General features: G+C 40.3%; 1 protein-coding gene across 1 annotated transcript; it reads right to left on the bottom strand.

Annotated features, from left to right (window-relative positions):
- mat2al (methionine adenosyltransferase II, alpha-like) lies at nt 1-26,634 on the bottom strand. Its single transcript, XM_084170582.1, has 10 exons — nt 26,549-26,634; nt 26,383-26,461; nt 24,375-24,452; nt 24,131-24,253; nt 5,057-5,169; nt 3,461-3,604; nt 1,833-2,051; nt 1,346-1,528; nt 1,004-1,137; nt 1-754 (listed from the first exon to the last, which is right to left on the bottom strand). The coding sequence occupies exons 2-10, from the start codon at nt 26,456-26,458 to the stop codon at nt 652-654; spliced, it is 1,173 nt and encodes a 390-aa protein (XP_084026708.1). The 5' UTR covers nt 26,459-26,461; nt 26,549-26,634; the 3' UTR covers nt 1-651.

Below are 26,634 nucleotides of genomic sequence, written 5' to 3'. Positions count from 1 at the left end.
CATTGATATATTGGGTTTATTTGATCAAATAGAAGTTTCATAATACTAAGGTTGTTACAAGTGTAGGACACGTGACATCCCAACAACTTTGAGAAAAAACACTTTATATCCGAGTTGTGCCTGTTCTTCACAAACATATCTGCCATCTCATTGGCTAGAATGGTCACATCTGATCTTGCCTGCTCCCGACTCGACTGCCTTCCATTTTTTAAGACATTTATTTTCATTGTAAGAGCGGCCACTTGAGTATCTGGTCAATATAATGGAAATCTGTGACACGACCAATAAACTTTGATTTGATACTTTTTTCTCTCCCCCCCTGATGCTGTTGCATAATCAACAGGTTACTACTTCCCACTAGCGGTAATGGTGAATATTGCGCCTTTCACTTTTCTGGAGGCCATCACAAACCGAACATATATTACACAACCAAGTGTCACACAGTGTAGCTGAAACGTCAATATATATTTTCAGTAGGATAAAAGATTAAGACAGTTGGAGAATTTGGCCCATGATTCACAGTTGACAATTACATTTTCAATTATGATTATAAAATGTTTGAGAAAGGATTGACACTTTCTGTCTGATAGTGTTATTTTTCAGTCAGATTTACAAAAATAAGCCAGGTGATAAGAGGAGAGGGTGTTTCAATCAGAACTGCAGTGTCTTGGGCTTCTCCCAGGGGAACTCGTCCCGGCCGAAGTGTCCATAGCAGGCAGTGGACTGGTAGATAGGCTGCTTCAGACCCAGCTCCCTGGAGAAGAGGGAACATGTTCACACATCAGAATGTGCCATAATTTAGCCTGCTGCATATGATTCTCCACCTCTCTTTAGCATAATCGTTGTGATTCCCAAATGCCCCAACTTGACCCAAACGAGAAGCAGCTCATCAGCAAGATCAATGTGTCAAATAGCCTAGTATCTCAATTTGATAAAAACGTGTTGGAGCCACAACACAGTATTGTTAGACCTCTAGATTACAAGACAGTGATATTGTACTTACTTGACAATGACCCCAGGCCTGAGGTCAAAGTTGTTGTTGACGATCTGCAGCAGTTCATCCTCCTCCCTGGTGGACGTTCCATAGTGGAACACAGAGATGGACAGAGGGTGAGCCACACCGATGGCATACGAAACCTGGGAGAGCAGCAACAGAAGATTCACACACCCAAAAAAGATTAACAAGGTAAAAAATATATAATAAAAAAAATCACACTATTTTTATTATTATTATTATTATTATTATTATTATTATTATTATTATTATTATTATTATTATTATTATTATACTCCCAGATAATTAATGCATAATTTTGGGTACACACTTTTAAGGCTTTTGACTGACCTGAACAAGGGCTCTCCGGCAGAGCTTGGCTTTCACCAGAGACTTGGCCACCCAGCGGGCTGCGTAGGCCCCAGAGCGGTCCACTTTAGAGTAGTCCTTTCCAGAGAAGGCCCCTCCACCATGCCCTCCCCACCCTCCATAGGTGTCCACTATGATCTTACGGCCTGTCAGTCCCGCATCACTCTGTTCAGAAGAGTACAAAAACACAAAATACACACGCATCTAATTCCCTGGGAGTTTTGATTCAGACATTGTAAAACCGGCACTACTGCAAGGAAACACCTTTTACCATTATAACCTTACATTTATAAGAATCTATAAACAAAATAAGTTCCAGTATGTGTACATATTGTTCGACAAATTAGCATCTCCACATGTATAAACATTTACAAGCATTCAAACCATGTATAAGGCATTTGATTTGGTAAGGGAATAATGGTATATTAATTGAAAGGTGCTATAAAGTGTGACTCTGCCCCATTCTTACCTGAGGTCCACCCAGGAGGAACTTCCCACTGGGCAGCAGGTGGTAGATGGTCTTGTCGTCTAGGTAACGGGCAGGAATGACCTTCCGGACCACGCTGTCCATCAGGCTACAGCGTATCTCCTCCAGACTGACATCAGGGCTGTGCTGCACAGAGATGACCACTGTATGGACACGTACCGGCTCCATGGCCCCACTGTTATCACGGTACTCCACTGTCACCTTGGAGACAGAGGGACAGGTTAAAGGTCAGCGTTTGGTCATCACTGACAAGAGGACAAGAGAGACATACTCTTATAAATATTTTTGAAGTTGTATGCAAAAATATTATGCAAAACATATTCCATTTTTTTTATTGATTCATGTTTAATTGTATTAGTACAGCGGTTCCCAAACTAGGGGTTGTAACTGATATGAAAATCGGGTCGTGGGAGAATTTCCAAAATCCTGGTAAAAAATAAATATATATTCTAATATTGTCTCTCTCAAAATCATTGTAATGTGGTTAACCTTAAAAATCGAAATGAAAATTATTCTAATCTAGAAGTTAAAATTCAACCAGAGAGTGCCCTTAGATCATGGGAAAGGGCAGCACTTGACCGTTACACTTGAATAATTCCCACGGTGAATGGCTAGGCCCACTACGCTATGAAACCACACACTATTGCAGAGACTTTGATATTACCAGCTGCAGTTGATATGGTGAAAACAATGTGTGGGGAGGCAGAGGCACCGAACATCAATACCTTTGTCAGATAACACTGTGAAACTAAGAATTGATGCTATAGCTGGCAATCAAGAGGAAAATGACTGAACCTAGCCTATCTGAGAAACTGAATGAACTGAATGCAAGCATGTAAAATCCATTTGACTGTGATCCTGGCTCAGTTGACATACTGGTAAGTGAAATCAAACAGCTGATCGAGCTGTCGTGACCAAATGCTGCAAACAACACATTCACGGGTCACTATGGAGAAGTTTGGTTCCTGACTCAAAGGGAATCCTGTGCCGTCTCCCTCCGAGCATTAAAACTCATGGTACGCTGATTCAGTGCTCTCCTCTGCAATAAAAACAAATATCGATCCACGTTGTATGTGATAGGAGAGATGAGGTGCGCACTGTCGACCACCCCCCTTGACTTTGAGAAGCTCCGACGCAACATGCATCAAGCACACCCATCTCACTAGTGGTAGTGAGATAAGATACATTATGTCAGACTAATTTGCAATTGACTGTCATAGCCCCACATTAAAAGTATATGATGGTGAGTTGAGTATACAATCAGAAATACTGTTAGAATGTCTTGCAATTGACTGCCATAGCCCCAATTTAAAAAAGTGAACATTGGCTGTTAACTACATAATTCTATTTCACATGGTTGGGGTCGCGAGAATTTTCAGATATCAAAATGGGGTCGTTGGCCAAAAAAGTTTGGGAACCCCTGTATTTCATCTGATCTGAAACTAATTTCAAACCAATTTAATCTTGGGGATAAATATGTATCACCTCCATCTGTCTCCAATCCACTTGTATTTCTGTCATTACATGGTTTGTGCAGAATTGGGGACATTCACTAACTAGGTTCTACGTCACTCATACTGATAGGTTGGCCTCATCACTACAGGGCTCACCTGAGTTTTAGAGTCCGGTCTGATCCAGGGACACTCCCCGTTGGTAGACAGCTCCTTCATCTTGTGGTTGAGTTTGTGAGCCAGTAGGATGGTGAGAGGCATACACTCCTCTGTCTCATCTGTAGCGTAGCCAAACATCAGGCCCTGGCAGGACAACAGGCTAGAGCATTAGACATTCACTTAAGCCACGGCAGTGCATGTGTGTGCGTGCGTGTGTGTAGATGGGTAATTCCACGAAATGACTGCCTTTTGCATCCCTTTGATATTTTAAGTAGGATTTGTGCACCAATATAGAATTTTAAGCCGGTTATTTTAAATGAAGTAACTAACCTTTAATACCACATGGATAATTAAATCAATCAATCTTATTTGTAATGGGACTAAAGACTTGCTAAATTGCCAAAATTCAGCATTTTGACATAACCCTTCGTGGACCCTCTGACTTCTAGGAAGATTTTAACCCACATAACCAAGATTTTGCTGGGTTTTCACCATCATCGTAAAGCCCTAGTTATCTTGGTGCTTTGAGAAAGTCGTTTCTGAATATTATTATTTACTTTATGTGATTAGTAATTCACATACATTTGTCCCTCATTTTAAGGTCAACCCTGTTACTTGAACTGAACTCTCATTTTAATATGGTGAAACCATTCCTTTTTTCAAAAGAAACATTGAACATTTAATAGTCAAATCATAGAGCGGCAGGTAGCTTAGTGGGTAAGAGCGTTGTGCCAGTAACCGAAAGGTCGCTGGTTCTAATCCCTGAGCCGACTAGGTGAAAAATCTGTCGATGTGCCCTTGAGCAAGGTACTTAACCCTAATTGCTCCTGTAAGTCGCTCTGGATAAGAGCGTCTGCTAAATGACTGTAAATGTAAATGTAATAGAGTAAAAGCAGAGCTGGTTCCACTCTTTTAGGCCATTTTCTGGAGTTTTGTGGTAGAAAACTGAGTGGGTCGGTAAAGAATAACATGTCAACCCTGTTACCCATAGATAGACTGGCTAGAATGTTTTTAACAATTTAAATGTTTTGTGAAGCTTGCATTCAACTGCCACACCCTGTTGCACACATAAAGCTTCCATTCGGAGTTTGATGTTTATTGTCATTAGTCTTGTCCTGGAGGCAGAACTGAGTTAAATTAGATAGGCCAGCTGCAAAGTCAGAATTGGCTATATTGTAAAAATTCACAAAAACAAAAATTACCTTTTTGGTTTTAATTTAAGGTTAGGCATTAGGGTGAGCAGTGTGGTTAATGTCAGGGTGCCAAGCTAGTGACCACTCTGCAGAGTTGCCAGATTCATGATGAAAAACGCTAACCTGCCTTCCATTCTCCGTCACAAGGAGATTTCTGTCGGATTTAAGATGAAATCGTCAACACTCTTACGGTCAACCGTGTTACTTTTTTTGGCACTCAACAGGTACTTACTATAGTCTTTTTTTTATTTAACCTCTTGAGATGGGAAAATTTGTTTTTTATGAAGTTGAAAATGTGTCTCTTTATGACAGAATGTTAAATTTGTTGAAATCAAACATTTTATTTTACCAAGTTACATTTCTCAAAAGGCGCTGAATTGGTGGAACTGTAATTGAACTGTACCTGATCTCCGGCTCCGATGTCATCCTGATCCTTGCCTTCAAACACACATACTGATATCTCCTCTGCCTGGGGCTCCAGGGCCACCAGCACATTACACGTCTTATAGTCAAACCCTGTAGAAACAGACAATTACAGTGCCTTCAGAAAGTATTCATACCCCTTGACTTATTCCACATTGTTGTGTTACAGCCTGAATTCAAAATTGATTAAATTGTTTTTATCCTACCTCTCACGCAGCTACACACAATACAACGTGATAACATGTTTTTAGGCATTTTAGCAAATGTATTGAAAATGAAATACAGAAATCTCATTTACAGTGCCTTCGGAAAGTATTCAGACCCCTTGACTTTTTCCACACTTTGTTACGTTACAGCCTTTTTCTAAAATGGATTAAATAAATAAAAATCCTCAGCAATCTACACACAATACCCCATAATGACGAAGCGAAAACAGGTTTATAGAAATTTTTGCAAATTTATAAAAAATAAAAATACCTTATTTACATAAGTATTCAGACCCTTTGCTATGAGACTCAAAATTGTTTCCATTGATCATCCTTGAGATGTTTCTACAACTTGAATGGAGTCCACATGTGGTCAATTCAATTGCTTGGACATGATTTGGAAAGGCACACACCTGTCTATATAAAGTCCCACAGTTGACAGTGCATGTCAGAGCAAAAACCAAGCCATGAGGTCGAAGGAATTGTCCATAGAGCTCCGACACAGGATTGTGTTGTGGCACAGATCTTGGGAAGGGTACCAAAACATGTCTGCAGCATTGAAGGTCCCCAAGAACACAGTGGCCTCCATCATTCTTAAATGGAAGAAGTTTGGAACCACCAAGACTCTTCCTAGAGCTGGCCACTGGCCAAACTGAGCAATCGGGGGAGAAGGGCCTTAGTCAGGGAGGTGACCAAAAACCTGATGGTCACTCTGACAGAGCTCTAGAATTCCTCTGTGGAGATGGGAGAACATTCCAAAAGGACAACCATCTCTGCAGCACTCCACTAATCAGGCCTTTATGGCAGAGTGGCCAGACGGAAGCCACTCCTCAGTAAAAGGCACATGACAGCCCGCTTGGAGTTTGCCAAAAGGTACCTAAAGGACTCTCAGAACATGAGACACAAGATTCTCTGGTCTGATGAAACCAAGATTCAACTCTTTGGCCTGAATGCCAAGCGTCACGTCCGGAGGAAACCTGGCACCATCCCTACGGTGAAGCATGGTGGTGGCAGCATCATGCTGTGGGGATGTTTTTCAGCGGCAGGGACTGGGAGACTAGTCAGGATCGAGGCAAAGATGAACGGAGCAAAGTACAGAGAGGTCCTTGATGAAAACCTGCTCCAGAGCGCTCAGAACCTCAGACTGGGGCGAAGGTTCACCTTCCAACAGGACAACGACCCTAAGCACACAGCCAAGAGAACGCAGGAGTGGTTTCGGGACAAGTCTCTGAATGTCCTTGAGTGGCCCAACCAGAGCCCGGACTTGAACCCGATCGAACATCTCTGGAGAGACCTGAAAATAGCTGTGCAGCAACGCTCCCCATCCAACCTGACAGAGCTTGAGAGGATCTGCAGAGAATAATGGGAGAAACTCCCCAAATACAGGTGTGCCAAGCTTGTAGTGTCATACCCAAGAAGACTCGAGGCAGTAATCGCTGCCAAAGGTGCCTCAACAAAGTACTGAGTAAAGGGTCTGAATACTTATGTAAATGTGATATTTACGTTTCTTATTTTTAATAAATTAGCAAACATTTCTAAAAACCTGTTTTTGCTTTGTCTTTATGGGGTATCGTGTGTAGATTGATAAAAAATTAAATTAAAATGTAATCAATTTTAGAATAAGGCTGTAACGAAACAAAATGTGGAAAAGATCAAGGGGTCTGAATACTTTCCGAAGGCAATACATGATAGAATCACAATTGGCAGCGATTACAGCTGTGAATCCTTCTGGGTAAGTCTAAGAGCTTTGCACACCTGGATTGTGCAACATTTGCCCATTATTCTTTTCAAAATCCTTAAAGCTCTGTAAAATTGGTTGTTGATCATTGCTAGACAACTGTTTTCAGATCTCGCCATAGATTTTCAAGGAGAGTTAAGTAAAAAGTTAATTTGCAAACAGGCACTAAAGCAACTGAGTTAGGAAGGAAGCCTGTATCTTTGTAGTAAGTAGGTGTATTGATACACCATTCAAAGTGTAATTAATAACTTCACCATGCTCAAAGGGATATTCAATGTCTGCTTTTTGTATTGTCACCCATCTAGCAATAGGTGCCCTTCTTTGCAAGGCATTGAAAAACCTCTCTAGTCTCTGTGGTTGAATCTGTGTTTGAAATTCACTGCTCGACTGAGGGACCTTACAGATAATTGTATGTGTGGGGTACAGAGATGAGGAAACACTATTATTGCACACACGGTGAGTCCATGCAACTTATTATGTGACTTGTTATGCAAATGTTTACTCCTGAACTTATTTGTAGCCATGAAGTGCTTTGAAAGGCTGGTCATGGCTCACATCAACACCATTATCCCAGAAACCCTAGACCCACTCAATTTGCATACCGCCCCAACAGATCCACAGATGATGCAATCTCTATTGCGCTCCAAACTTCCCTTTCACACCTGGAAAAAAGGAACATAGGTGAGAATGCTATTCATTGACTACAGCTCAGCGTTCAACACCATAGTGCCCTCAAAGCTCATCACTAAGCTAAGGACCCTGGGACTAAACACCTCCCTCTGCAACTGGATCCTGGACTTCCTGACAGGCCGCCCCCAGGTTTAATTATTTGTTACTTTTATTTCGTATTATTTTATATTGTATTTTTTTGTGATTTTTTTGGGTATTCTTTCTTAAAACTGCATTGTTGGTTAAGGGCTTGTAAGTAAGCATTTCAATCTAAGGTCTACACCCGTTGTATTCGGCGCATGTGACAAAAACATTTTATTTTATTTTATTTAGGCTTGCCATAACAAAGGGGTTGAATACTTATTGACTCAAGACATTTCAGCTTTTCATTTTTAATTAATTTGTTAAATTATTAAAACATAATTCCACTTTGTCGTTATGGGGTATTGTGTGTAGGCCAGTGACTTGTTTTTCAATTTAATCCATTTTAAATTCAGGTTGTAACAACAAAATGTGGAAAAAGTCAAGGGATGTGAGTACTTTCTGAAGGCACTGTATACAGTTGCACGTCATAGTAAAAACCTGTAGAAACAGACAGTTGTGGCAAATTTGTGGCAAGCTCATATTTTCACATGCAAAGGAGTTTTGTGGCAAACTTGCGGCGACTTGTGAAGTTCTGGCAAACAATTCTGGGAAATTGCTGAAAACTCATTATTAATATGCAAATGTACACAAAAATGACTACTTTGCGTATTAACAACATTGAAATGCCGTATCTACATAAACCAAATCACATATAACTTGAAATTATCTTGCTTCATACGGAAAACGAAAAATACAAAATGTACTAAACAACATATATTCAATGTCTTAACAGATCAAAATAAATCCAATGCAACTTAAAATCAGCATGCTAATGAAGAAAAGAGCAATGACTGAATATTTCCCAAATAAATTGTTTATTTAATCTTTGTAGCAACAACATTTACATGAGAAAAATGTGAACACTATGGGGATGTTGACCTTAGGATGTTTAGAGGGGCAACTACAGAATTTACATGAGCCAAGTGATAACTGAGAAATTACCTATTAACCAATTGAAGTTTAAAAGATGAAGAAAATTGAATTAAAACTAAAAATCAAACTTTTTGAGTGAACTTTGTAGATGGCGGCCCTGTGGAAGTCCGTTGTCCAAAGATTTTTGAATGCATGCACTGAAACAATCAGAAAACACAAAACAAAAACAACATTACGGTTACTGAAAACTTTGGCATCTTAAAAAGGTAGACTCAGCAGCTAATGGGCGGGTTTGGCTTTGGAAAAACGGGGTGAGCTGTTAAAGTTGCCTTGATGTTGCTATGCTTCTCACTGAAACTGGCATTCTATATATTTTTCAGCAAGGAAACAATGTTTCTGCCAGTTATAAATGCTATATAAACAAACGATGTAGCTAGCATAAACTGGGACACAGGCCTACTAAATCTACCTTCAAATGTGTGGCAAACTGTTCCTAGAGCAGGGGTTCCCAACCTTTTTCTCCAGGGCCCCCCTTTCTACATTTGAAAAATGTCACGTTTTGAAGCCCATTTCCTGCAATTATATGTAGTTTAACAAGACTCATGACATCTATTTAATGATAATAATAATAAATAGGGAAAATAAAGTCTTAGTCCCAATTTCCCCAAATGATATTCCGCTACCAAATATATTTTATTATGATAATTTATATGAACCCTCAATTTAATTATACATATTATCTTTTACATGAAGTAAATAGATCAATTGATAGCGACAGTCACACATTGTATAAGTCCAATTTCTTTTGACTCCGACTTCAGAAGGTCTTACCTCAGCTTCTGAATGTCAGAGAAAAACAAAGATATTCCCATTTAGCCTAAAGCATAGTGGATTTATGCGTCATTTAAATAAAAAAAAATCGGTATAAATAAAACGCAAATGATTTTACAAAATGTGATTGTTCCCTCAAATCAGGGAAGGTCCCGCACCCCCCCACGAAACGTTGGTGCCTCCTGTCTTAGAGAGCCACATACAATATTTTTCTACAGCCAAGCCTCAACACAATTAATTCAAACTAATCAACAAATTATGATCTTCAATCTAGACTTGGGACTTCCTCATTAAGAGCCAGTTGTCTACTAGTATTCTCTTCTTCCTGACTAATATGCATGAGGCTTGGGTAGAATAAATAATATGGCAATTCATATTATTTTTCCAAAATGAATGAAAGTTAACTTACAGTACTAGTCAAAAGTTTGGACACACCTACTCATTCAAGGGTTTTTCTTTATTTTTACTATATTGTAGAATAATAGAGAAGACATCAAAACTAATAAATAACACATACAGTGAGGGAAAAAAGTATTTGATCCCCTGCTGATTTTGTACGTTTGCCCACTGACAAAGAAATTATCAGTCTATAATTTTAATGGTAGGTTTATTTGAACAGTGAGAGACAGAATAACAAAAAAATCCAGAAAAACGCATGTCATAAATTGATTTACATTTTAATGAGGGAAATAAGTATTTGACCCCCTCTCAATCAGAAAGATTTCTGGCTCCCAGGTGTCTTTTATACAGGTAACGAGCTGAGATTAGGAGCACACTCTTAAAGGGAGTGCTCCTAATCTCAGCTTGTTACCTGTATAAAAGACACCTGTCCACAGAAGCAATCAATCAGATTCCAAACTTTCTGGATTTTTTTGTTGAATTCTGTCTCTCACTGTTCAAATAAACCTATCATAAAAATTATAGACTGATCATGTCTTTGTCAGTGGGCAAACGTACAAAATCAGCAGGGGATCAAATACTTTTTTCCCCCTCACTGTGTGTGTGTGTGTGTATATATATATATATATATATATATATATATATATATATATACACACACACACACACACACACACACACACTACCGTTCAAAAGGTTGGGGGTCACTTAGAAATGTCCTTATTTTTGAAAGAAAAGCAAATTTTTTGCCCATTAAAATAACATCAAATTGATCAGAAATACAGTGTAGACATTGTTAATGTTGTAAATGGCTATTGTAGCTGATTTTTTATGGAATATCTACATAGGCGTACAGAGGCCCATTATCAGCAACCATCAGTCCTGTGTTCCAATGGCACGTTGTGTTTGCTAATCCAAGTTTATCATTTTAAAAGGCTAATTGATCATTAGAAAACCCTTTTGCAATTATGTTAGCACAGCTGAAAACTGTTGTGCTGATTAAATTAGCAATAAAAATGGCCTTCTTGAGACTAGTTGAGTATCTGGAGCATCAGCAATTGTGGGTTCGATTACAGGCTCAAAATGGCCAGAAACAAATAACTTTCTTCTGAAACTCGTCAGTCTATTATTGTTCTGAAAAATGAAGGATATTCCATGCGAGAAATTGCCAAGAAACTGAAGATCTCGTACAATGCTGTGTACTACTCCCTTCACAGAACAGCGCAAACTGGCTTCAACCCGAATAGAAAGAGGAGTGGGAGGCCCTGGTGCACAACTAAGCAAGAGGACGAATACATTAGTGTCTAGTCTGAGAAACAGGCGCCTCACAGGTCCTCAACTGGCAGCTTCATTAAATAGTAACCGCAAAACACCAGTCTCAACGTCAACAGTGAAGAGGCGACTCCGGGATGCTGACCTTCTAGGCAGAGTTGCAAAGAAAAAGCCATATCTCAGACTGGCCAATAAAAATAAAAGATTAAGATGGGCAAAAGAACACAGACACTGGACAGAGGAAGATTGGAAAAAAGTGTTATGGACAGATGAATCGAAGTTTGAGGTGTTCAGATCACAAAGAAGAACAATGAAAAGCCATATTTCTCAACTGTACTGTTTCACAAAAGTTCTGAAACTTTCTATTCTCATTGTTTATACAGATTGTACATTGAAAATAATTTGTTTTGCTAAAAGTATTATGATATTATTGATCGATTGACTATGACTTTTCAGATCACCTTGTAGTGCTAGATCTAATTGTTACACAAATACATGTATACACTACATTTATGAGAATAATACATGCATTTGCTTACCTTATCAAGCTTGAAGACGATACTCATGAATCACTCAAAAACGTGTTATGAGTAAGTGCACCACAAACATCTTTCCAGTGTGTTGATGCATCCTCTTCCCACACCATGGGGTAAGGGAAGGGTATCCATCTGCAAAAGTGACGTTTTGCTTTGATGTCAAGTCAGCTCATATTGTTGCTACCTTAGCTGTTGTGCTAGCTAACATGCTTCTGAACAGTGACACTAGCATATTGACAGCATGTTATTGTTATTAGCTAAAAATGACATATAGCTAAGTGTTTAGGCAAATCATTAGTTAGCTAGCTAGCTATCACATCAATTGTGCAAAATATGATAGCTAACGTTAGCTAGCTAACTAAACGCGAGCCAGTTAAGCGCTAGCCACTAGCTAGACAGCCAGTGGTGCTGACAGACAAACTGATATAGCAACAAAATGTGTTTCACATAAAACATGACATTGCTAACCAGGCATCAATTAGCTAACACACTTTTAAAGGGTAGGTAGAATAAACGTAACCACATGTAACATATGCATTAGTATAGGCATAAAAAAAGTCTTAATGCAGAGTTACACCTCACTTTTCTATTTTTCAAGTTATTAGCTACATAAAACAGATGAGAAGTCATGTCGGAAAATGTTTTCCCGGGGTGTGATGTAATATGGAGGACCCGGCAAGCCAGCCTATTCCCTACAATGTAAACGCCAACAAAAATTACTTCAAAATATATAACTTCAAATTAAACCAAATCGTCTGCACTCATGACTACTGGTTTCAATTACATTTTCAGCCAACTTACAAGCAAAGACTTGCAAGGTTGCAAGCCTAACATTAGCCCTACCAGCCTGCTAATGTTACGTTACCACTGCATGAGTCAGCCAGTTGCTATCAACGGCTATCTTAAAGCTACATTAAAGTAAACCAAAGTTTTTGAAATACATAACACCATCTAACCAGTTATCAAAGAATGTTAACTATATGCAGTTATCTTATCCCAGCAAGCTATCCAGCCAGCTAACGTTAGCCATTTAAACAACTAGCTATTAGCCTAGCCAACCACCACAGTTATGGTCGGCAAGCCAGACCCCAACAACTGGAGACCAGCTAGAACACAACTAACACAACTAAAACATGACCGCAGATCAAAAGCAAAGAGAGATCAGAGACTTACAGATTGATGGCTGGGGCCCATCCGATGGGTAAACTTTTTTTTAAAGAGTGCAGGCTGAGTTAGCTACCAAAGCAAGGGGGAGGTGGGCGCTTCACCGGGCCGAGGGAGAGTGAGGAAAATCCAATAGCTATAGCGAGAAAAATCGAAAATAGATAGATTCCAGATGTCAGACGTCTAGCGCGCTAGCACTAAGCCAAGGTGGAAAAAGTTTTTTTTAAACTCCAGTAGCCTACTTAACAGAGAACATGCCAGAATACACTGTTAGTTTTCAAATACACTCTTTAATGCATTTGATGGAATTTTGTGTGTCGTATTTACAATCACATTTTATTTGGAATTTTACAGGTTCAAAAGTTCAAAAAGTTTGCTAATGGCCCCCAAAAAAATTATCATACATGCTACACATTAAATGCAATAAGGTAGATGAACGAGTCCCATCCTCTCCGAAAATAAATAGTGGAACTTCAAAGCCAAGTTGGAGAACCAGCATGAAGAATAAAGACCCTAAAAAAATGAGGAAATAAACAAAAAGGACAAAACTACAACAAAAACAGACATGAGATGTCTCTTGCTGACAGTATCCAAAAAAATAGGAACATTTCAATCAAAGAGAGGGAGAATGCAGAAAAGCTGCAGCAGCAAGAATTTTTTTATATATATAATGCCAGTGCTTCCCAGAGAACGCGTAAGATGAGAGCAAAGCGAAGAGAGGACACCCACAGAATTGCAGAAAAAGAAGAACGCAAAGCTGGCATAAAACATTTTTTGAACAGAGAGCAGCTAGGTCAAAAGAGGAGCATGAAAGACAAAGCAAAAAGACAGGAAAAATATGGCCAGAACAAAGAAAAGGCTAAGCAGAATGAACAGGCAAAGCAGAACACGAGAAATTGGAGGCAGAGAGAATTCGTCTCAAGGAACTAGAGAATAAATTAGAAAAACAGAGAAATCAACTTGAACATTCTAAAAGAGCCTTAAAAAGACAGCAGGGCAAGATGTACGGGGTCCGTCTGCCAGAAGGAAGAGCCTTCAAAATGGCTAAAGCCTGTATGCCAAAACAGGCAGCACAGTATGTCACTACTACCATGGACCTCATTGACAAGGCCTCACCGAGGAAGGCAGCCATTTTCCATCAGAAGAACATCGGAACCACAGAGGGGAAGTTGCAAGTGGCAGAAGTGGCAGTCCAGACAATCTCCAACTAGAAAGGCTTCGGGTTGTTCACTGAATATGATTAAGAAATACAAACTACAGAGACAGTTTTGATGATTTGGGGTCAGTAGAAAACTCTTAAAATAAGCTTTTAAAAAATGCCCAGGAGATCGACAGCAGTGGAAAGATTATATGAAGCAGTCTCTCATAAAGTGCCAGATAAGACAAAGGTGAGCAAGAAGACTTGGAAGGCAGCCAGCTTTCTTGACTGCTCCATTGCTCAGCTGCACAAAGACTTCCTCAAAGCCAACCCCGGTATCTCAATACAAGCTGCTATGTTTTACAGATTAAGACCAAGAACCATTAAGCCACAGAGAACTACAGGGAATGATTTCCACCATCCTAAGTGTATCAGTGCAAGGATTGTGATGTCCATAGACTGGATCAATTTTTTGCCCCCCTACTCAAAAAGAAGGACACTGATGTAGAGTGGAAAAGATGGGAGATTGTCAGACAAAAAGTAAGAAATGGGAAACGAGTACACCATAAAAAAAACAATCATTAGTCTGTAAGTGTGGCTCTACGAAGATGCTTATTGATTAACTGAAACAAGAGGCTCAAGCTTTTTCAGAACACTTGTTTATCAAGGACAGGCAGAAAAACCAATTTGCAAAAGTGAAAGCCAACCTCCCAGAACACACAGCATTGGGAATCCTGGACTTTGCCAAGAACTACACTTGCTGGTACCCGCAAGAGGCCCAGGGGGCTTACTGGACCCAAGAGAGTGCTACACTGCACACAGTGAGGTCATTGAAAGAAACAGAAGTTTCCGTATTCTGAAGCAAGTGCCTGGCACCATGAAGTTGCATTGCATCAAAAACAGTCAAGGACGGGGTAGTGGCAATCAGAAACCTCAGCTGCTTCTGGGATTCTTATCTCCATGGGATTGGAGTCTGTGAGAATGGATGATGTGTTGAGCAATGGAGAGGTGAAACGTCATAGTCTGCGTGGTAACACATTGCTTACATTACGTAAATCATGTTTGATATTAAATGACTTATTTCAATAACCTCATGTGATTCTTTGTTCCCTTACCAGAACATTGAAAGAGATGCCAGAGACGAGATGTACCAGAGACCAGATGGATGACAGCATCACACACACACACAGGGTGCTGGAGGAGTATTGATGGTGGTGGTGATAAAGAGATCTAATGATGTCATAAAGCCAGAGAACGTGCTGTAAGTGACAATAGGGTATACAGTGTAACACACACACACACATAATGCTTGAAGAGTTTACTGATTATATGAATTTCACTATTGATTATTATTGTCAATGATTTTCTTGACAGAACCCATTGTACTATTATATCAAGTATTACAAATATTGAAATGCTGTTTGTTTATCTTTTTCACTCTTCAGGAATGTTTAACATGGCTATAAATGATAGGGAAATTGACTAAAGCATAAATAGATTTGGCTTCTATGCATGACCAATAAACATGCAGTGTCCATGTTTCATGTGCCATTTTGAATGACATGTAGATGTTGTTGTTGCTAGGTTATGGTCTCATTGTGCCTATCTAGACTTTCATTCCCGTAACTACACATATGAAGCTGCAAGAAAATCATATTTAAAATGTACATCAAGCCATTTTGAAATGTTGACCCTGATGTCACACATTGGCCCCTTTATTTATAGAACGACCCAATTAGGGTTAAGTGCCTTGCTCAATGGCACAGACAGACTTTCACTTTGCCGACTCTGGGATTAGAACTAGTGACTTTTTGGTTACTGGCCCAACGCTCTAACCACTAGGCTACATTCCACCCCCGAACATGACAAATGTCATTGTAATATTATGTAGAAAGGTTTACCAAACTTGTAGTTGTGTGTGATCAAACCCACCACAACGTTTTTCCGGTAGGAGTATAGAGAGAAGCTTGGTCCACAATTGGAGAGACTGGTTTCAGACTAAGGCACAATCCCAAATGGACCCCCAGACCATATGCACTTGACAGGTTTGACAGGTGCAATCAATATGGTAATGTCTCCACCTTATTGTCCTCTGATAGGCTAGGTTGAAGCTTCACCATATTGCTTATGCCAATCAAATCCTCACAGATCTCCACAAGTGCATAGGGTGTAGGTTCTAGGTGTTCATTTGAGATTGGGCCTAGAATGGCAAAAAGTCTGCAAAGGCGGAAACATCATGTAGTCTAGTCAGTGACACTCCCTTTGTGGTCCCACATCACACTTTGAAATAATTGATCTGTAAGAAGTCTGGCAAGCACAGAGCACAGTAAGGCAGAGAAGCCTTATGTCTATTTCAAGTCTTCTTTCATTGATTGATCAGGTGGGTCCAACCCAAAGTGCCGCATGTCATGACAGACATGCGGCACTTTGCTGCACTTGTGCAACTCCAACCGAGTCAGTGAGTGTGACAAACAAAATAGGGCAGGGATCATCAACTAGATTTAGCCGCAAGCCGATTTTTTTCTTCAGAGGATAGTCAGGGGGCCGGAACATAATAATACAAATAATTTGTAGACCGCAAATTGACTGCAAGAAGCCCAAACAAATGTAATGTTTGACTAAATAATAGTTTCAAACCTTGCTTATATTTGTTAATGATCACACATACAGTGCCTTCAGAAAGTATTCATGCCCCTAGACTTATTCCACATTTTGTTGTTACAGCCTGAATTCGAAATCTACACACAATACCCCATAAGGACAATCATTCACACCACTGAGTCAATACTTTGTAGAAGCACCTTTGGCAGCGATTACAGCTGAGTCTTTCTGGGTAAATTTCTAAGATCTTTACAAACCTGGATTGTGCAACATTCGCCCCTTATTATTTTCAAAATTCTTCAAGCTCTGTAAAACTGGTTGTTGATCATTGCTAGACAACTATTTGCAGGTCTTGCCGTAGATTTTCAAGGAGATTTAAGTCAAAACTGTAAACCAGCCACTCAGGAACATTCACTGTCTTCTTGGTAAGCAATTGTTAGATTAATTTGTATTTTAAGAATAATGACTAAAGGATTTCACCCCAAATACAGTATAAATGTGTGAACGGTGTTAGAGTTATAATGTAGTGGCAACCCACTAACAGAGGGGGGCGGGACTAAACATTCCAGGGTGAAGGGGACTGAGAAAACGGGTTTAAAAAATCCTCCTAAAGGTGGGCGGAGCAAAGTGCCTTTGTGTGTCAAGGGGTATAAAACAGGAGTGTATGGGTTTTGGCGCCAGAGCTCTCCATGAATAAAAATACAGATCATTCTTGCTGGTTGTGGACCTTGAATCATTTATGATTAAAACCAGAGCCTTACAACCTCTGGTAATGATTCAAGCTTAGGTTGAATTAGAGATAGAAATTCTCATGACAGCAACTCCAGTGTAGATTTGGGCTTGTGTTTCAGGTTATTGTCCTGCTGAAAGGTCAATTAATCTCTCAGTGTCTGCTGGAAAGCAGACTGAACCAGGTTTTCCTCTAGGATTTTGCCTGTGCTTAGCTCCATTCCGTTTATTTTTTATCCTGAAAAACTCCCCAGTCCTTAACGATTACACGCATACCCATAACATGATTCAGCCACCACTATGATTGAAAATATGGAGAGTGGTACTCAATAATGTATTGTATTGGATTTGCCCCAAACATAACACTTTGTATTCAGGACAAAAAGTGAATTGCTTTGCCACATTTTTTACAGTATTACTTTAGTGCCTTGTTGCAATTAGGATGCATGTTTTGGAATATTTTTATTATGTACAGGCTTCCTTCTTTTCACTCTGTCATTTAGGTTAGTATTGTGGAGTAACTACAATGTTGATCCATCCTCAATTTTCTCCTATCACAGACATTAAACTCTGTTCATGGTGAAATCCCTGAGCGGTTTCCTTCCTCTCCGGCAACTGAGTTAGGAAGGACGCCTGTATCTTTGTAGTGACTGGGTGAATTGATACACCATCCAAAGTGTAATTAATAACTTCACCAAAGGCATATTCAATGTCTTCTTTTTTTCGAAAAACATATTTACACTTTGACATTATGGGGTATTGTGTGTAGGCCAGTGACAAAAAAATCTCAATTTAATCCATTTTAAAATCAGGCTGTAACAACAAAATGTGGAAAAAGTCAAGGGGTGTGAATACTTTCTGAAGCAACTGTATCTCTCTATTATGCGTGGGAATACTTTGGAACAGATTTCCTCAATTAAAATCACTTGGAGCTGATTTGCTGGTGTTTTTACCGTATTTTATGTTCAACAATAATAGTATTTTTTTTTTGCTCAGAAAACTTGGGGGGCAAATGAAATCACCTGCTGGCCGAATGCCGCTAGTTGGGGAACCCTGGTCTAGAATCTAGATATGTAGAGATGATTAGATGATTAATCTGTTAACTAACCGTTTGCAAGGTCCTCTTGTTGAAGTCGTTGCGTTGCCTGAACTTATACTTTATAATACTGTTTCATAAAGCAAATAAGTAACATAGCTGTGGTAATGCTAAAGTAAAAAAGGACTACATCAAACTTGTTACTCCTTCAGTCACCAGCTGGGGTGTGACATCACCAAATTGTCCAGATGCTTATGAATTCCTCAAATGGAGATATGAAACTCTTCAAACCAGTTGCATGTTTTCATTGTGAAATGCTTAAATAGATAAATAAATAAATAATAAAATAAGATTACATTCTGCATTGTCGCCTCATACTCATCATGTGTCTGTTTTGTGTTCTCCCTCACCATCTAGTGACTGACTGGGCTGTCTCAGTGGCTGTTCTCACTCACCATCTAATGACTGACTGGGCTGTCTCAGTGGCGGTTCTCCCTCACCATCTAGTGACTGACTGGGCTGTCTCAGTGGCGGTTCTCCCTCACCATCTAGTGACTGACTGGGCTGTCTCAGTGGCTGTTCTCACTCACCATCTAGTGACTGACTGGGCTGTCTCAGTGGCTGTTCTCACTCACCATCTAGTGACTGACTGGGCTGTCTCAGTGGCGGTTCTCCCTCACCATCTAGTGACTGACTGGGCTGTCCTCACCATCTAGTGACTGACTGGGCTGTCTCAGTGACTGCAGAAAATCCAGAGGTATTGCTGCTGTAAGAGATATTTAATCAACTTCAGCACTCAGCTTTGGTACATAAAATATTCACATGAAAATGATTGTCTAACCATAAACAATAATAAAATAGCCACTATTTTACCTCCTGTTGTCTTCAGCAACTCAGCCCTCATCTCTGGTGTTGTCAGGAGGAAGTTGCTGGAAAGGCATTTGTATATCTGGACTACAGCAGCCTGGTGCTTGCATGGAGCTCCTGTGTGCCCTACTGGACAAATGCATGTCCACAGTATAGGTCTGGCCTGGTGTGGTGCCCTTCACCCTGTACTGCTTCTCCCCCACCTGACAGACATTTGGAGGAGAGCGAGGATAGACAACTTATAATAGAAGATACAACAAATAATAAAAGACCACATGATGGATTCTTTAAATATTACAAACCTGTATTCATCACTATTTTACCTGCTCGATGTCAGATGGGTTGACGATATTCTCCTGGGCCAGAAAACGTGAGTGCTGGAACATTTCCCAGCTGCCAAGGGCAACGTCAGTCACCCGTGCCTCATAGTAAGCCTCAAGGCGCAATGTCAGCAGGTCAAATAAGGCAGGGAGATTGATCACATTCGTCCTCTGGAGGATTTTATCCTTAAGGACCCGCATTGCCTTCTCCACAAAGTTATTTGTGTTGTTCCCTCAGGTTGGCAGCTCCTCCCGATAGCTGAGTGCCCAACACTCTCAACGACTGAACAGTCGATCAAAGTAGGCCGTGAATTTCTTGTACCTGTAATTAGGGTAAAATATGTCCTTGAACAATGTCTTGCACTATCACATATTGGTTTCAAAATATAAGGAAAAATGTATCCCAAACAAGGGCAAATTTTAATTAGAAAATACTAAAACTAATCAGCAAGTCCTGTTTTTATCATCCAAAAGTTAATGAGAATAAAGCATAAATTAATAGACTGCACCTCATTATACTGCTATAGTTTGGCCCCTTGAAATGGCCTCCCTAATGCTCCCCTCTCTGCCTTGCAGTCGTCTGTAATGATGAGGCGAGGATCAGCCTGACCTCTCGCTGCAAAGGCATCCTCCCTTAGGATGTCCTTCAACAGTTGAAGGCCCTCAAGGAGGATTGTGGCCTCATCCTCAGACTGAGTCAGGATAACCCCAAGGGGGAGACCGCCAGCACAGGTGTGGGTAGGGAGAAAAAAAATCTCTCAGTTCTCTCTGTCCATGTTCGCAGAGGAATCAATGAAGCAGACCTCCCCACTGTGTCTGGTCTGATGGACACGCTTCATCAGTGGGGAGCAGATAGCCACGAGAGGGGTTCCTCCAGAGGATTTCTCAATCTTGGTGCAGATCTCGCCGCACCTAAGATTATACTCCTCAACCTACCTCTCTAGGACTGAGCATCTCAGGCCCATTATGTTCCCCATACTCCTGCCTGAACACTCTGTGCAAAAGGTAAAAGTAGCACAACGATGTGTCCACAACTTCCTACACCGGTTCACTACTAATACTGTAACACTTACCACGATACAAAAGGGAATGATCATAATCATCATAACACAAGACTGTCCTGCATTCTACAAATTCAGGACAGATGCCATACTGTGCCCTTCTTTTGCAGTACATTCTGATCCCACACACACACACACAATATCAGCATTGACTGTATTTAACTGGATATTGTTGTATTGAATGTGTAAGAAATAGCTATGCAAAGGGACAGATAGGTAACCATTTACAGTAACTGCAGTTCATTATTAGCCTACTCAGTCAATAAGCACCAGCCAGACAGACTATCTAGCTAAATTAGCGACATAAAGTAATGTAGAATTCTCACCTTTCTGCAGCAGGTACCTCTGGCCGGGCAGCTTCATCTTGTTGCTGGTCGAGGGACTAACTTACTTCCACTAGCTACTACTAGCTAGCATGACTATAGCCAGTAGCCAGGTAGGGCTAGCTAGCCAGCCTGCTAGCTAGTCAGTTAGCCAGCAGTAACGTTAGCCGGCTAATGCTAGCTAGCCAGGTGGTGCAAGTAAACCTTTTTCAGAGTTCGTTCTATTGGCATGCTAACTTCATGATAAGTTAAGCATCTTAGCTAACATTACAATTGTTATCTTCCTGGCTGTCACTGAATTGTATAATGCTTTCTCTGTGCTGCTGAAACTCCTTCTATGGTATCTTGGCGATCACACATTTTAATGTGCATGCCGCCACCTACTATACGGGATGGAAACAGGATTCCCCCCAAAAACGGAACTACCAAAAATTAAATAAAATAAACCAAACATATTTTCTGTTAAAAATAAATAAATAAAACAGATCTGATCCCTTCACAGGCTCAAGGGGAACCTGGGAGAGCGGGTCTTCCGGTACCCCTTGCATGTCTTCAGATGTAAAATCCTTGAGTCCCAAAAACGTTTATGCCACAGCCACAATAATGTCCAGTTTCTTTGACTTCTTTGAGACTTCTGCTGTACAGTTTATAGCTGTGGCATGAACACCACAAAATCCACCTTTTTAACACACTGGGTATCTTTTGTCTGGCAGCAAACATTTACTACAGGCTGTGGTGTATCCACTACCATATCTTCACTAGCATCACTTGTTTTCTCAATTATTTGGATCGCCTCCGCATAGGCGATTCGATTGACCGCTCTAACTTTTGCCACCTCAATTTCCTTCACCCTTACAGGACACTCCAGGAACTCAGGATCATGATCCCCACCACAATTGCAACACTGTCGTCCTTCTACACACCGTTCTTCAGTATACTCTGTTCGTCTGCACACACTTAAAACATGGCAAAATCCTTTACAATTCTTACACTGGAGTGGTTTGTGGTCGAAAGCTCTTACGGCGTATCTTACATAACCAAGCTTCACATGCGTCGGTATTTGCTCTTTATCAAAAAATAACAGGACCAACAGACTTTCTTAGTTTTCCCCATTCACCAAGCGGGTCAGTCGCCGGGCACCAACCACACCAGGAATTCTCTCCAGGTATTCAACCTGAACATCCGTCGTCACCCCTGAGATGACTCCTTTGACGGGTGCTGTGCTGTGCTCTACTCCTTCTCCTGTGGATTTTATATGGTGGTTGGCAACCAACATTAAGGTGCATTACCGCCACCAACTGGACTGGAGTGTGGACCAGAGACAGTGAAGGTCTAAATCCTACCCAATAATCTCGTCTCCCTAAGGAAACGAAATACATAATTAAATACTACATCCCCTGAAGATTTCCCTAGGAGTCCACTTAACCCCATTACTCCTCAAATCTAATAACAATCACGCCCTTTCCTTCACATATTTCTGTCACTGAAATAGAACATGTTCCACGGTCTCCATCTCCTCCTGACTATGATCACACCTCCCAGTCGGATGTTTCCCCACCAATTTCAATGTACTATTGAGCCTTGTGTGTTCCAGTCTCAGCCTTGTGATTACACTTTCCTCCCTTCTCTCTCGGCCTGAGGACCTCCCTGCCCCCACCTTTTCCTGGATCTTATACAGGGGTCTTCCCTTTCTCTCCCTGTTCCACAACTCTTGCCATTTGTTGTTAACCACTGTTCTTATTAACCCATTGGCTTCTGCTTTACTGATTGACAATTCCATCTCAACATTAGGATGTTTAAGAGCCTGCTTGGCAATAACATCCACCTCCTCATTCCCCTCTAATCCCACATGAGCTGGTACTCAGAGGAACATCACAAATACCCCCATCTGTCTCACCCTATACAAGCACTGCAAAACCTCATACAATACATCTTGTCTGCTCTGAGACACAAATTAATTTAAGCTCATCAGTGCTGCAATGGAGTCAGAGCAGATGTCTACCCTGTCTGGCCTCACCTCCTCCACTCACTCTGCAGCCAATAGTATGGCCAGCATCTCCATTGTGTAAACAGATAAATGATCCGTTGCTCTTTTTGTCACTGCCACCTTAAACTCAGGAACACTAAAAGCTGCACCTGTCCTGCCTGTTTTAGAGTCCTTAGATCCATCTGTGAATATATTCAAGAAAGCATAGTATTGTGTTCTTAAAATGTTAACTTACAACTGAATCTACTCCTTCCTCAACATCTCTTACCCTCTCAAGCAACCCTAGATATATCACTGGTTGAGGGAGAAACCAAGGTGGGATAGCAGAAAGAACCACAGAGGGACTCAACTCCCTCCCAAACAACCCCATCTCTCTCACCATGCCATTGCCTATCCACCCAAAGCTTGTATTCAGATTTTGTTCGTTCCCAGCACTCTGCTGCCGACACTGCAGCTCAACCCAGACTGTAAACAAACACCTGCTATGCGCTTTGAATATTCTATTAGGGGGCGTTTACTTCCAGGTATGAAGAAAATGAAAAATGGGATAAATGTTGTTGTTATTTGTTTTCTGTTACTCAATGCCCAATTTGGACACCATAAACGAGAAAACAAGTTGATATCCAATTTTAACTAGAAAAATTATAAAACTATTAATTTCCTCTTGTTTGGCCTTGACAAGATAAAAGGAAATAGGAATTATCCATTAGCACACTGACCTTACAGATGTAGTATCTTAATTTGATCACACTTTTTGTTGCTGAGAATTTGTAAACTTGTAGTGTATTTGAATTTTGATTTGCCCTAATGAAAAATGTATCAACACCTACAAAAATGTCCATTAATTATAATCCACATAATAATTCACATTTCTTGTTGCTGCAGGACTATTTTCTTGCTGTAGCAACTTGGCTCAAATTAAGATCCTACATTGTAAGTCAAACCATGTAGTGTAGGAGACAGTAGTCAAATAGAGGCAGAAAGTTACACAGTTGCGTCTTATTGTCAAACCCTGGAAGACACAGCGGCTCTGCATCTAAATCGCTTTCACTTATCACTCAAAACCAATTTACTGTATTTGCAAAGATGTACCACTGCTAAATGCATGAACTGGTGGGTAACCCTGGCTGAGGCTAAATCTGCTCTGTGAGTGACTGTACCTTTGGAGGAGTGATCGTAACCAATCTTCTTAACGGTTTTCCTGACCACATCCACGAGGTCCACTACAGCCTTGGAGGTGACCTCTCCACACAGCATGATCATACCCGTCTTCGTAACAGTTTCTAGTGCACAAATAGTTCAGTAATGTTGAGGTGAAAGGTAATGAAAAATAACTATTGTTAAAGTCTTGTTTGTCTATTAACATATAAGAGCTTTAGAGAATGTAAAACTGGACAAACTTACCACAGGCCACTTTGGAGTCAGGGTCCAGAGTTAGGTATGCATCAAGGACAGCATCACTTATTTGGTCACACATTTTGTCTGGGGAAAAATGATAGGATATCAATATTTATCAACCATAAGTGCTAAAAAAATATATATTCCGTGTGACAGTAATCAATGTAAAGTAATTTGCATTCATACAAAGCTACTTGAGAGCTCGCCAGTTTGTAGTCCTAAAAACCAGAAATGAGTTACCTCTGGTTCGTTCAACCATTCCTATGGTGGAAATTAATTGGGAAAGAATGGGGTTTTGGGATAAACACCAAAAATAAGGTCTGAGGTTAACACAGGCTTAGGAGATCTTATATGTTTTGTTCTATGAGATCATATCAGTCAGTTAACATGACCTTTATGAATTATGAAGCCTTTATGTGCTTGTTCTGATTGAATAAATGCTTCAAAATGCACAAAAAAGGGACAATAGCTGATGAAGATTAGCTCATCAAAACGTATAAGATCTCCTAAGCCTGTGCTTACCACAGACCTTATTTTCAACATTAATCCAAAACCCCTCCAAAAAAATCCATTAATTTCCCCATAGGCTTTGACCAACGAGCCATGGCGGAGCCTCAGCTAATGCCTACAAAAAGACACCATTACTGTTTCTCTCTATTAGTATTGCTTTCTATAGAGCAGGGCCGACTCTAGCCTTTTGGGGGGCCCTACGCGAGATTTGGTTTGCATACATTTTTCATTAGGGCAAATCAAAATTCAAATACACTACAAGTTTGCAAATTCTCAGCAACAAAAAGTGTGATCAAATTAAGATACTACATCTGTAAGGTCAGTGTGCTAATGGATAATTCCTATTTCCTTTTATCTTGTCAAGGCCAAACAAGAGGAAATTAATAGTTTTATCATTTTTCTAGTTAAAATTGGATATCAACTTGTTTTCTCGTTTATGGTGTCCAAATTGGGCATTGACTAACAGAAAACAAATAACAACAACATTTATCCCATTTTTCATTTTCTTCATACCTGGAAGTAAACCCCCCTAATAGAATATTCACAGCGCATAGCAGGTGTTTGTTTACAGTAATCAGCTAACGTCAGTTTTGGGGAATTTCAAAACAAGCACATAAAGGCTTCATAATTCATAAAGGTCATGTTAACTGAATGATATCTCATAGAACAAAAAGTATAAGATCTCTTAAGCATGTATTCACCTCAGACCTTATTTTCCGCATTTATACAAAAAACCCTCATTCGTTTCCCCATAGGTTTTGACCAACGAGCCATGCCTAACTCGTGGTTTTTAGGACTACAAGCTGGCGAGAATCTGCCCCAGACTGAATGGTCCGTGCTATCCGGGATCCTTGGGACATCCCTAGCCCATTGAAGTTGAAATTTAAAATGGTTAAGGCTGGGTATGGGTAAGTGTAGGGTTAAGGTTAGGATTTAGGGTAGGGACGTCCCAAGGTTCCCGGATAGCATGGACCCAGACTAAAGTGGGTGGACAGACATTTTCCAAAACTCTGCAGTTTATGTAACCTCGTACAACCATCCGGAAGTCTCGCGAGCTTACTACTGCAAATGCGCATGTATAAGTGAAAGTTTACACGAGAAACACTCGTTTCAAGCCACTTGGATACAGCTACGACCGGAAGTGACTTTTTCGTTGCAGGTTAGGAGAATTAGATTAAGGTTAGGAAAAAGGTTAGCAATAATGCTCGATAACCTCCTACGAAAATCACTTCCGGTCGTAACTGTATCGAAGTGGCGTGAAAAGAGTGTCCAAGTTTAAACAGTAAGCACGATCCGATAATACAAATGAAAACAGACACTACTATCCATGCTTAGCAGTATGCAATGCTGTTATTAGCCCTCAAACTGACATCCATAACAGAGAAAGAGCACGTCATGCACGAGTAAAACGACGTGTGACTGTTCAGTAGGCTAAAGGTGCTACACTCATACTACAACATTACATAAAATGTAGCCTACATGCGCATGAAAAGTAACCACCAACCAGAATGTCCCTCTCCAACTGACTCCGATGTAAAAAGGAATGTTTTCCCACTGGACCTGTTGCCGCTGGGATTCATCTTCTGTTGGTCGGTTGAACAAGTGCTACAATCAAAAGCGTGTTGAATTTGAGTTTAAACTGAAACAGTCGCTATATATAGGCTACTTACTATCGTATCGATTAATGATTAATCTACAGTAGGCGACAATGTTTTAAATTCGCTGTATGGCGAAAGATTTGCTTCTGATCTAGCGC

The sequence above is a fragment of the Coregonus lavaretus genome, assembly GCF_964263955.1.
Source record: "Coregonus lavaretus genome assembly, chromosome: 10".
Taxonomy (NCBI): Eukaryota; Metazoa; Chordata; class Actinopteri; order Salmoniformes; family Salmonidae; genus Coregonus; species Coregonus lavaretus.
Note: the sequence above shows the minus strand (reverse complement) of the source record. Positions and strands in the feature narration are given on the sequence as shown.

Bases quoted from the DNA above. Each gene is read 5' to 3' on its own strand.
- mat2al (XM_084170582.1), bottom strand. From the start codon at position 26,458: ATGAATCCCAGCGGCAACAGGTCCAGTGGGAAAACATTCCTTTTTACA. The intron at 24,254-24,374 runs GTAAGTTTGTCC...TTTGTGCACTAG, and splicing joins TGACTCCAAAGTGGCCTGTG to AAACTGTTACGAAGACGGGT. The intron at 3,605-5,056 runs GTACAGTTCAAT...TTGTCCTGCCAG, and splicing joins ACATCGGAGCCGGAGATCAG to GGCCTGATGTTTGGCTACGC.